General features: G+C 43.8%; 1 protein-coding gene across 1 annotated transcript in view; it reads right to left on the bottom strand.

Moving 5' to 3' along the window:
* The window catches only part of HDGFL3 (HDGF like 3), a 79,818-nt gene extending 68,151 nt beyond the window's left edge, over nucleotides 1-11,667 (bottom strand). The window contains exon 1 of the mRNA XM_032392140.1: nucleotides 11,416-11,667. Coding sequence (XP_032248031.1) covers nucleotides 11,416-11,499 — 84 coding nt within the window. The 5' untranslated portion in view covers nucleotides 11,500-11,667. The remainder of the gene's footprint in view (nucleotides 1-11,415) is intronic.
* Between the last annotated feature and the right edge of the window lie 1,450 nt (nucleotides 11,668-13,117).

Here is a 13,117-nt window from a genome sequence, read left to right as displayed (position 1 = left end):
AGCTACGGGGAACCTCCAGAAATGGCCCACTACACACAGGAATCTGAGGGAGGAGTACCAATGAGAAGTGCCCACAATGCTCAGAGCCTAGAGCCAACTCAGTATTATTATAAAGTCACAAGGAAACTACTGAAAGACACCTGCCAAACCACAAAAGCATTTACTAAGACTTCACCAGGTTTCTACCATCATATAAGAAGGAGTTTGAGAAGAACCATGAGAGACGATGGACTCTGAAAAACAAACTGAGGGTTCTAGAGGGGAGGGGGTTGGGAGGATGGGTTAGCCTGGTGATGGGTATTGAGGAGGGCACGTTCTGCATGGAGCACTGGGTGTTATGCACAAACAATGAATCATGGAACACTATATCTAAAACTAATGATGTAATGTATGGGGATTAACATAACAATAAAAAAAATTAAAAAAAAAAAAAAGAAGGAGTTTGGTGCTCTGGTAGGTAACTGTTACTCTGGTAGGTAACTGGCACATCTTAACACATGATTACTAGGAAAAAAGGGAAAGCAAATAGAAATTTAGTAAAAACAATTTTTTAAAATTTAAATTCAAGTGTTGGTTTCAAGAGTAAAATATAGTGATTCATCACTTATATATAACATCCAGTGCTCATCACAAGTGCCCTCCTCAATGCCCATCCCCCCCAACCTCTCCTCCAACTGTTAGTTCTCTACAGTTAAGAGTCTTTTATGGTTTGCCTCCCTGTTTTTATCTTATTTTTCCTTCCCTCCCTATGTTCATCTGTTTTGTTTCTTAAATTCCACATATGAGTAAAATCATATGGTATTTGTCCTTCTCTGACTTATCTCACTTAACATAACACACTCTAGTTCCATCCACATCATTGCAAATGGCAAGATTTCATTTTTTAAAAAGATTTTGTTTATTTGAGAGAGAGAGAGAACACAAGCAGGGGGAGGGGCAAAGGGAAAGGGAGAAGCTGACTCTCCACTGAGCGCGGAGCCTGACTTGGGGCATGGGGCTCAAGAAATCATGGACTCTGAAATCATTCAGGACTCTGAAATCATGACCTAAGCCAAAGTCAGATGCTCATCCAACTGAGCCACCCAGGGGCCCCAGGATTTCATTCTTTTGATGGCTGAGTAATATTCCTGTGTGTGTATGTAGGTACACACGCTTTCTTTATCCATTCATCAGTTGATGGGCATTTGGACTCTTTCCGTAACTTGGCTACTGTTGATAGTGTTGCTATAAACACTGGGGTGCATGTGCCCCTTCAAATCAGCATTTTTATATCCTTTGGATAAATACCTAGTAGTGCAATTGCTGGGTTGTAGGGTAGCTCTATTTTTTAACTTTTTAAGGAACCTCTATACTGTTTTCCAGACTGGCTGCACCAGTTTGTATTCCCACCAACAGTGCAAAAAGGTTCCCCTTTCTCCGCATCCTCACCCACATCTGTTGTTTCCAGAATAGTTAATTTTAGCCATTCTGACAGGTGTGAGGTGGTATCTCATTGTGGTTTTGATTTGTATTTCTCTGATGAGTGATATTGAGCATTTTTTCATGGGTCTGTTAGCCATTTGTATGTCTTCTTTGGAGAAATGTCTGTTCATGTCTTCTGCCCATTTCTTAACTGGATTATTTATTTTTTGGGTGTTGATTTTGATGAGTTCTTTATAGATTCTGGATACTAGCCCATTAATCAATGTCATTTGCAAATATCTTCTTCCATTCCTTCGGTTGCCTTTTAGCTTTGTCAATTGTTTCCTTTGCTGTGCAGAAGCTTTTTATCCTGATTAAGTCCCAATAGTTCATTTTTGCTTTTGTTTCCCTTGCCTCTGGAGACGTTCCTAGTAAGAAGCTGCTGTGGCCAGGGTCAAAGACATTGCTGCCTGTTTCTCCTCTAGGATTTTGATGGTTTCCTATCTTACATTTAGGTCTTCCATCCATTTTGAATTTATTTCAGTGTCTAGCGTAAGAAAGTGGTCCAGTTTCATTCTTCTGCATATTGCTCTCCAGTTTTCCCAAGATCATCTGTTGAAGAGACTGTCTTTTTTTCCAGTGGATATTCTTTCCTGCTTTGTCAAAGATTAGTTGACCATAGAGGTGACAGTTCATTTCTAGGCTCTCTATTCCGTTCCACTGATCCATGTGCCTGTTTTTGTGCCAGTACATACTGTCTTGATGATGACAGCTTTGCAATATAGCTTGAAGTCTGGAATTGTGATGCCTCCCACTTTGCTCTTCTTTTTCAACATTACCTTGGCTATTTGGGGTCTTTTCTGGTTCCATACAAATTTTAGGATTGTTTGTTCTAGTTCTGTGAAAAAATGCTGGTGTTACTTGATTGGGATTGCAATGAATGTGTAGATTGCTTTGGATAGGCAGTATAGACATTTAAACAGTATTTTCTTCTAATCCAGGAGCATGGAATGTTTTTCCATTTCTTTGTGTCCTCTTAAATTTCTTTCATTAGTGTTCTACAGTTTTCAGTGTACACATCTTTTACCTCTTTGGTTAGGTTTATTCCTAGGTATCTTCTGGTTTTTGTGCAACTGTAAATGGGATCGATTCCTTGATTTCTCTTTCTGCTGCTTCATTATTGATGTATAGAAATGTAACAAATTTCTGTATGCTGACTTTATATCCTGCGACTTTGCTAAATTCATGTATCAGTTTTAGCAATTTTTTGGTGGAGTCTTTCAGGTTTTCTACATAGAGTATCATGCTGTCTGCAAAGAGTGGAAGTTTGACTTCTTTGCTGATTTGGATGCCTTTTATTTCTTTTTGTTGTCTGATTGCTGAGGCAAGGACTTCCAGTACTATGTGGAACAACAGCGGTGATAGGACATCCCTGTCGTGTTCCTGACCTTAGGGGAAAAGCTCTCAGTTTTTCCCCACTGAGGATGATATTAGCTGCAGGACTTTGGTATACGACCTATATGACACTGTGGTATTAATAAACACAAATATTTAACTGAATTAATGTCTTTGGTTACAAGTTAGGCAAACTATATATATGGTCTATGATCCTTAATTAGCAAACTTACTTCATGTACATTTCAACATTTGATTCCAAGGAAAAAAGGGAAAGAAAATAAGAATTATCATCCTATTTTACAAAAAGGCTATAATAAAAAAAGATGCCCAAACCTGACAAACCAAGACAGTGGTAGAATAAAGTACATGTCTTTTAACTCCTGGTGTCATTGTTCTTCCCAACATCACAGGAAATCTTGCTCAGATATCTGGAGAACATCCTTCTAAATGTTTAACTCACCAATTATTAGATTACTTCATTCTTTTTACCTCTACGTGGTTCCCTGTGACCATACAGCTACTTTACCTAACTGCAGCAAATTACTATTTGGTAAGAAATAGAATAGAAAAATTCATTCACTAACACAGCTGAGAAGCGATTACATATATGAGTGGCAGGGAAAGAACACAGGAAGATGCTGTTATAGGGATTAAGAAAACAGTGGCTAGTAGTAGTTCTTGTGATTTAGCTTCTAGGCTCTACTGAACCAGTAACTCGTAACTGCCCCACCTGGTGTTCAAAGTGTATGTATTCTCTCACACATAAAGGCTTTAGAACCTACACTAAGTCAACACCATGCTTGTCACTCAGAATTGATTTTAATGGGTCTCTGCTTTCTCTGTATGCATAACTAGTATCTTAGTTTTTACTGCCTTGTGTCAAAGGGCTTTCAAAGAGATACAGACTAGAGAAAAATAATATAATAAATGTCACAATAAATGTTCTCTGACTTGAGAATGCCAGCCTCCCAGCAGCTTCTGAGTACTACTACATGGTCTTCTTAACCACCACCAAATGCTTCTTCAGTCCCTTCACCCACTCTGTTATCACATTTCTTATGTTCCTGTGGCATTCTTAATGATCTGGGATTAACACACTTACTCAGTGTGTAATCTTAGGTGAATTTCTTAAGTCTTGGTTTTCTTATGGGGATATATACCTTACAGTAGCATTATCAGGTATTTGTCCTAACCTGTAATCAAGACATATATGATACATGATTTGATGTCGTATATGATATACATATACATACTCTGCCTAACTTGTAAACAAAGAAATTAATTCAATTAAATACTTGTATTTACTAAACTGACAAATATTTTAAAAAATTTGAATCCTCTACTTTTAGTGAATGTGTGAGAAAACAGGTATTCTCTTATTCTGCTACTGGGTAAGACAGTCAAAACTTCTCTGGATGACAATGTAACAATATAAATCCAAAGTTTTAAAACATGCACACGCCACGCCACTCGACTGAGAAATATAATTCCCAGAGACTTGTCCTGAGCAAGTTAACTAATGATTTAGCTAAAAGCATGCTTCTCAGAGTATTATTTTACAGTATAAAACTGGAAATAACCTAGATGCCCTCTAACAGGCACTGGTTATAATTTATAACAAACAGGTCTATACCGGGGCGCCTGGGGGGCTCGTCGTTAAGCGTCTGCCTTCGGCTCAGGTCTCCTGGGATCGAGCTCCTCATCGGGCTCCCTGCTCAGCGGGAAGCCTGCTTCTCCCTCTCCCACTCCCCCCTGCTTATGTTCCCTCTCTTGCTGTGTCTCTCTCTGTCAAATAAATAAAATCTTAAAAAAAATAAAAATAGATCTATACCATAAATTACCAGATGGCTATTACAAATAATGCTACAGGAATATATTCATTGCCATTGAAAGTCATCTAAGATATACTGTTTAAGCGGGGATAAAAGGCTGCAAAACTGTATATATTACAAAAATTATGTACTTACACATGTAGGTGCATATTCATGCTTATGACTAGGTAGAGGGATCTTTCTACAATGAATATTATTTATAAAAACTTTTTACACAGATGAGATATAAAATTTATAACATAAAAGTCAATCCATTCTCTCTTTTAAATAGTTAAAGATAGTTTAAATATTTACAGTATGAGCAGGGGTGCCTGGCTGACTCGGTCAGTGGAGAGAGTGACTCTCGATCTTGGGGTTGTGAGTTCGAGCCACATGTTGGGTGTAGAGATTACTTAAATTTTTTTTCTTTTTAGGAGAGCAAGCACAAGCAAGCAAGCCAGAGTGTTGGGTGGAGAGGGACCGAGAGAGAGAGTATTAAGCAGGCTCCACGTCCAGCACAGAGCCCCATGCAGGGATTGACCTCATGACCCTGAATCATGACTTGAGCAGAAATCAAGAGTCTGATGCTTAAACAACTGAGGCATCCAGGCACCCCCAAAATAAAATCTTAAAAAAAAGTTTATAGTATGAGCAGATTCTTTTAGATGCAAGGAATACTACTGACCTTCAAGGATCCTCTATAGTCAGTACTCTGTGGTGAAAGACCTTTTTTTTTATTTCTAATTTGTTACAGACTGACTTTTTTATAATACATGAAAAATGAAATATTAGAAAAATAAAATTAAAGTTATATAAAATATAAACTTAATTTTAAAAACTAAATTCACAAACATAAAGTCATTCTATCAGATTGCTAAAAGAAAAGGTTTCTACATTCTTACTTTCAATTTCTGCACCTATCTGGTCCTTCACAGGTAACAGTCTGCAGACCATGCTCTCAGTAAGCAAGGCTCTAAGGGATTAAGAAGCCTTTTTGCAGTGGACTAATCGCTGCATCAAGCAGACTGGATTCTGACTGAACATCTGGACAATCTTCTGCAACAGAAGATAACTCTCTCCAATAAACAGGAGTATTTGGGCTCTTCCCCTATTATGTTTACCATATTTACTAGCCTACTTTGTTTTTTCTTATGCTAATAGGCATTTTCAATAAAGTCAAACATAATTTTAAACCATTAGTCATTTTCCAAAAGAATCAAACACAATCTCATAAAGTAGAAACCTGACTTCAGAAAATTAACATTTTCCAAATCCCGGGGAAACAGTAGTCATTAGGGCATAGCAAAGGGGATGTGCCAGAAATACAGATTCATCTGGTTGAAACGGGAGCAATGAAAAATGTACATATTGATACTGAGGGTTTAAGTTGCCTATCTCCTCCCAGAGTTAAGCAGAAGAAAATGCGACAATGTGCCAGTCCCTTGGCAACAGAAATATAGTCCCCAGGGAAAGGCTGAATGAATCCCTGCCACTCCACCTGAGGAATGAACCAATGATGGGCTTCTCTGGACTCATGCCAAAGAAATGGGAATTATAAACATCTTACTTTATGTTGAGATTAAAAAGAATTTACATCCCAAGTGATTCCCTGAAATTATGTAGCCTGGTCTCCGGAAATAAAGGTTCACAGTTTAGTAATTTACTGTCAAAAGCAAAAAAACTGAAAGTACTATCGATCAGAACTAAGGATTCTCAATCAGTGTTTATATTAATAAAGGGTATGGAAACACTTTAATTATGTAATTTTAATATTTTTAAATTGCTGCATATTTAAAGTAGGTAGAAAATTGAAAAACTATACCTAGCACAGTGCCTTACACACAGTAGGTGCTCTGTAAAAGTTTAGCTAAGAGTTTAGCTCTTCGAGCTGTCCTAGAATGGTAGTCAAATGCTTTTTTTTTTTTTTTTAAGATTTTATTCATTTGAGAGAGCAAGAGTGAAGGCAGGAGCAGTGGGGAGGGGCAGAGGGAGAGGGAGAAGCAGGCTCACTGCCAAGCAGGAAGCCCAACATGGGGCCCTATCCCAGGACCCTGAGATCATGACCTGAGCCGAAGGCAGACGCCCAAACCAAGAGAGCCACCCAGGTGCCCCCAGATGCTTTATTCTTATCAGGTAAGAAGTTAAGAGCTAGATCAAAAAATATGATGAGCAATGATTTAGTATGAAACGAACAGAAAGACTCTAATATAGTTAAACAAAAGACAGCCAGAAACCAGAACTAAAAAGAAATGTAACGAGAAAGCTGTAAAGTAGTAAATGAAGTTTCTAAGATGGTCAAAAGGGAACAGGAAGATGCAAATTGGTAGCACTGAAGCCTTAAAGAAAAAAAAAATTCTCACAGAAAGCTAAGAATGGTCAAATTCAATCCATGAAGTCTGAAGTATTAGATTCTTTTCTCCCACTTCATACAAAGTATGCATTTTTTAAATTGAGGTAAAACTTATACACAGTACAGTGTGCAAATCTTGAATGTACAGTTTGACAAGGTTTTACACGTACACATCCAGATCATGATAACGTACACTTTCAGGACTTCCTCCCAGTCTGTAACACCCCCCTCCACCCCACCAAGAACTGATCACCACTTAGCAATTTTGCCTGCTTTTGATGGTCATGGTATCATACAGAATGTACTCTTGTGTTGGCTTTTTTCACTCAAACCCAAATTTTGAAATACATCCCTATTTTTGTGGGCATCAGTAGTTTGTTCCTTTTTACTGCTGAGCAGTACTCCACTGCATGAATATGCTACAATTTGGTTTAGCCATTCTCCTGTTGATGGACATTTGGGTTGTTTTCAATCTTCTGCTCTTATGAATAAAGCTGTCATGTATGAGCATTCTTGTACAAGTCTTTTGGTGGACATAAACACTCATTTCTCTCGGGTATATGCCTAGAACAGACTTCTAAATTACAAGGTACAATATAAATTAACTATATAGATTGGGCCAGTTTTCCAAAGTGATCATACCAATTTACTCTCCGATTAGCAATGCTGGAGAGATCTCATACAAAGTTTTTAAATTTAAAAAGAGTTCTTTGGTTGAAACACAAGAGTTTTGAGACTGTTTTATTTCCATCTTTTAGAGCAGGGGTAACATACACAGAGTGCTCACACCTCAGGGGATATACAAGACGATTTGGGGGGAGGGTGTAAGAAGAAAACAGTACAATTTCTATTTTAGTTTCTTATTCTTTTACCTAAAACGTATAATATTTAATATATAAATTGACACTGGTGTCCTTATTCAGATGGTTATATTTATTCACTTTGGGCACACTGTGATTTACTGCCATTTGAGAGTGCCTAGTTGAGCAAAATTACGGAATATTCACTTCTAAATGAACTCTTGCCAAATGAACAAGTGGCTAAAAGGAGTCCTGCAAAGATAATACCAATAATGTAAGCACAAGCAAACAAGGAAATGGCCCAGCTGACATTTCTATTATAGAAAATCTCTTCAGAAAAACTATCTAGTCATATCTCACAAGAAACAGGGAAAAAATATTCCAAAAGTTAATATCTTTAAAAATATAGACTTAATCTACTATTAATATTTTGCTAATAAGAATTTTAAAACATAAATTATATCATCTGTCATCCCCTTTAGTTTCTTTGGGTATTTATTTTATAATGTATGTAATAGTACATGTATATATAATTTAAGGTAAATTTATACATATTAGGGATGCATGCTCAATTTTTTTTTAACCAATAGAGTACACAATCAAAAGGGTTCAGAGACTCTTATTTTAGCATAAGTATTTTTAATATCAAGCTAGTTAATCCTTAGGTACAAATGAACTTGTATTTTTAAGTCATATGCAATATAAAATATACTCCATTAGAAACAGCTAGCTGGCTACTCAATGTTAATATAACACATCTGAATAGGGAAGAGGACGGGAATTAACTGGGAAGAGCCATGAGGAACTTTCATGGGTACTGATACTACCCTCTATCTTGCACAGGGTTTGGATTATACCAGTGTATATGTGTCAAACTCACTGAATAGTACATTAAGTGTGTTTCAGTTTACATAAATTTTACCTCAAAAGACAAAAAGAAAAAAGGATCTATGAAAAATATTGACCTCTAGTTAATGATAATGCATGCTGAAGTGTCTAGGAGTAAATTATACTGATGCCTGCAACTTACTTTAAAATGCATTAAAATAAGATGGACTGCTGTATGGATAGAGCGATGGATACATGAATAATATGATAAAGCAAGTACGGTAAATGTTAATTGTAGAATTTGAGTGGTAGATATAAGGGTGTTCACTGTACAATTATTTTAACTTTTCTATACATTTGAAATGAATCATTTCAACAAAATGTTGGGGAAAATAACCTATCTAACTCAAAAGTTGAAAATTAAAAACAGTATAGTAATACAGGGGAAAAGTTAGAAATCCAAAATGGAAAAAAGGGAGGAACACCCCAGCACCGCTGGTTGGTGCTTTTACACACCCTTAAATCTGTGAGGTGAGAATTATGCCTATTTCACAGGCTAGTAAATTAAAATTTCGAAAGACGACAGACTATGCCTAAGGTCACAGAGTATGAAGCGCAGCCAAAAGTGGAATCCAACCTGACCAAATTTACTAGATGAGTGAATCCTTTTGGCCCACATTCCTCACAAGGGGCTGCCTAGGACCCAACATCTTCCCTACAGCTGGGAAGTTGCTTCTCCATTCAAGCATGGACCTTCTTTGATAGAAAAGTCGTCCCCACAGTCTGAACCGAAATCTGTCTCCCCCATGTTTTTCCTCCTAGGTCTGATCCCTTGGGGCCACACAAAATCTAATCCCCACAAGACAGGCCTTCATATCGAGTGACAGTATTTGAAATTTGAATAAGTAGGATTTTTTTTTCCCAGTTAGCATTTTGTAATATCATGTACAAAGCTATAGCTAGGTGTAAAATGGGGATAATGCCTCAGAGAACTGGAGTGGAAATAACATGAGAACATACATGAAGCATACAGCATGGTACTAACAGAGCAGGGACTCAAATACCTTTTTCTAACCCTTACCTTTCCTTGGAAATTATAACATGCTACTCATTATAAAATACCTTTTTTTTAAATTAAAAAAAAAGAGAGAGACATGTCCTTTCCTTGAAAAGTTTATGTTAAATGGGGAAGAGAGAGATTTTTTTCCCCTGCATTTATTTTATCTAACAACCTGATTTTGTTTCCTCATCTTATTTTCCATTTTGCCTTGGTTTTGGAATTACAACTTCTAGGAATTTCACGTGCAATTAGATACACAGCTAGGACTACTTCTGCAGCACTTTTTTTGTTTCAAAATTACTACAGGTGGCAACTTGTTAATGAAATTTTAAGTTTTGGGTTTTTTTTTCTGACTCTCCAAAGTTATTTTCACAGCCTAATGGAACCTGACCCTCACTTGAAATCTGAGGTGTCAGTACTGGAAGGAATCCTAGAGATGATCATTTTATAGTTGCAGAAATGGATGTTCAGACAGTTGAAATGATTAGCCCATAACAAAGCCCAAACCAAATACCAGGCCCCCCCAATTCCCAGGCCAACTGTTCTTTCTGTTTTACAATCGTGCCAAACTAAATACAAAAAAAGTGATTCTGTCCATCCGTTACTTCAACTTCACGAATTTCAGCCTGGCCACCCGTGATGTCACTTCCTTTTGTGAACGGGTGTTTTCCCCCCTTGGTCTGGCTACCTTCACTTGACTGTAACACCACATTTTGGGGCTCACACTCTTATCGATGCCAGGTTTTCCCACGTCTACCTCCGTTCCCCAAGGATACCAACAGAGCCTCCAAACGCCCTGACCCTCCTTTTCACTCTATCTCCCGTTTCAAACAACTAACTGCCAACCAGGATAAAAATCAAAAAGTAAAAGGGATTTATTTTTAAAGCACAAAGCACACACGGCAGTGCTGATCTCCTCGCTCGAAGGGCCCGATAAAAAAAAATAAAAAAATTAACGCCGTGTGCTCCACGCAGATGCTTTCTAGAGAAAGCGCCCTGCGACAACCTTGCCAGAGAGGGGGAGAGAGCCATTGTGGGCCGGGGCGGGAGGCCAAGGAGAAGGTCTGCGATCCGACCTGAAACAAACATGGAGGTGAAGAGGCGCGAGGAGCGTCGCGGACCCCCAGCTGGGCGCCGGCCGCCCCGGGTGCCGTGCAGGAGCGCCGGGCAGCGGGGACGCACGGAGCCCGGGACAACGATGGGGCCGGCGGGGCGCCCGGAACCGCGCTCAGGGAAAACTCAACAAGTCTGGATGGCGAAGGCGGCGCCGAGGGATGGATGAACGGCTGCCAGGAGGCTCCTGCCGGCCTCTGCATGCCCACTGGCCCTTCCCAGGAGTCGCCGACGCGGCCCCCGCCGGCTCGCCGACAGCCATTTGCATTACGCTCCCCTACGTGCCCCGACGTCCGCCCGGGACCCGGCTGCCCACCCGCGACCCTGCCCGCAGCCATGCCTCCCGCCCAGGCCCGCCGCCCGGCGGCGCGGCTGCCCGGGTGCCCGGCGGCGGGCCTGCCCGGGCCGGAGCCGCCTTCGAGAGGGGGCGGAAGGATGGCCGCCCTCGCGGGGAGCGGGCGCGGCCCGGAACCGTCGCCTCCGGCCCGGGCCCGTGCTCCGTGCGCAGCGCCGCCCGCGCCTCCAGCCCCGGCCGCGGCCGGCTCGGGGCGCCCGGCGCCGGGCTCCGGGCTGAGGCGGATGGGGAAAGGGGGCGGGCGCGCCATCATGAAGGGGAAAATGGTGGGCGGGCGGGCCCGCGGCCGCCGTACTCACCCGGGCCGGCCAGTGCGGGTAGCCCTTCATCTTGGCGAAGACCAGGTCGCCCGCCTTGTACTCGCGGGGCCGCGGACGCGCCATCCCGGCCGCTTCCTCCCCCGCTCGTCCTTGGTCGCCGCGAAGATGCCGGGAGGCCGCCCCCCCGTGGGCCGACGGACTGCGCCGCGCTCCCCGCGGGCCTCGAGCGGGCGGGCGAGCGGCCGCTCCGACGAGGGGAAGCGGCGAGGCGGCGGCTGAGGCGAGGGGTGGGCGGGGGGCGCAGCAGGCCCGGCAAATCACGGCCCGGCAGCGGGGGAGGGGAGCCCCCGGCCGCTCGGCTCTCGCCCGCGCCGAGGTCCCCGCCGCCGCCGCGCGCTGCTCACAGGCGCCGCGTCGCCTGCCTCATGCCGCCGCCGGCCTCCCTCCCGGGCTCCCGGGCGCGGCGCGAGCGCCGGGCCTCGCGCCTCCTCCGAATTCCTCCTCGGGCAGCGACCGCAAACACGATCTTATTATTGTTCTCGCGCGCGCTCAGCATCCCCCCCGCCCCGCTTCCCGCTCCCCTCCCCTCCCGCGCCGGCCGGTTAATTCCTAGGTACACGGCCGGCTTTCGCCCAGAAACCGAGCGCGCCAGCCCGGCTGCTCGGCGGGCGGGCGGGCGGTGGGCGCGTCCTCCCCCAGCACCGAAGCCCGCGCGGGGCGGGCGGGAGCGCCTACTCCGGAGGACGCCCGCCGCCCGCTCTCTTTTGTTCTGGGCCCGGAGCTGCCTGCCGCAGCCCAGCCAATCACCACCTGGCCGCCCCCCTCCCCGCCGGCCCGCGCCACTCTAGGGGGGCGCTCCCCTCCCCCTGCGCCCCCCAGTCCCACGCCCGCCCCTCGCCCGGCCGCCCCCCGCGGGCCCCTGCTGCGGGTGCTCCCCGGTGAGTGGGGCACAAAGGCGCTGCAGGCCTGGGGGACGGCTGCGCGAGGGGACCCGCTGCCCTGACCATCAGGCTGCCTGCAAAGAGCCCCGCTCTGGAGTCAGCGACCTCGTTGGGTCCTCGGCCCAGCTCTGCCCATGACAATGCAGTGTGACCCACCTAGGGCAGGCTCTTCAGCCGGAGTCACGGGAGGTGGCTCTCATGTGCCTGGCGGCACAGTCGGGATTCGAACGCGGACCTACAGGACTCCAGAGTCCAAGCGCGGTCGTGCTTCTCCTCGCGTGGGTCTTACAGGCCTGTAGTTTTGGGAAAGGGACTTAACTCTGGCCGGTCACTCGTTTCCAATCCTGGCAACGTTTCGGACACCGTGTTTTGCATCGCCTAATGATGAATGCCGCTTCTTTCATCATCCCGAAGCCCACCTGTAAGAAGTCACGGGCGCAGCCCCTGAGTGTAACCTACTTTCTGTGGCCTTTGTCACAAGGACAGTTCTTGTACGTGTTTGTCCCCTCCTCTGAACTTTCCTGCTCTCCCCTTTTGTAGAAGCTATTCCTTTCTAGCAGCATCTGCCCCCCCCCCCCCCCGCCCTTGCCTTGTAGTGTGTGTGCTCCTGTTCTTGGTGCTGGGCTTCCAATAATGGGGCTTTAAAGTCTCTGGACTTCCGGAGGCTTGTTCACGTTGTTCCTAGTGCCTGCCTGACGTGACCTGCTAATACATTTCTTTACTACTTATACCTGGTGATTCTCCTTTTTAGACATCACCCCTTCCTCATGGGTCCTGCAGGCTCACCTGTCCTCTTTTCT

This window comes from Phoca vitulina, unplaced genomic scaffold (assembly GCF_004348235.1).
Source record: "Phoca vitulina isolate PV1807 unplaced genomic scaffold, GSC_HSeal_1.0 scaffold65, whole genome shotgun sequence".
In the NCBI taxonomy this organism is placed as follows: Eukaryota; Metazoa; Chordata; class Mammalia; order Carnivora; family Phocidae; genus Phoca; species Phoca vitulina.
The sequence above is the reverse complement of the archived record's forward strand: the minus strand, read 5'-3'. Positions and strand labels throughout refer to the sequence as shown.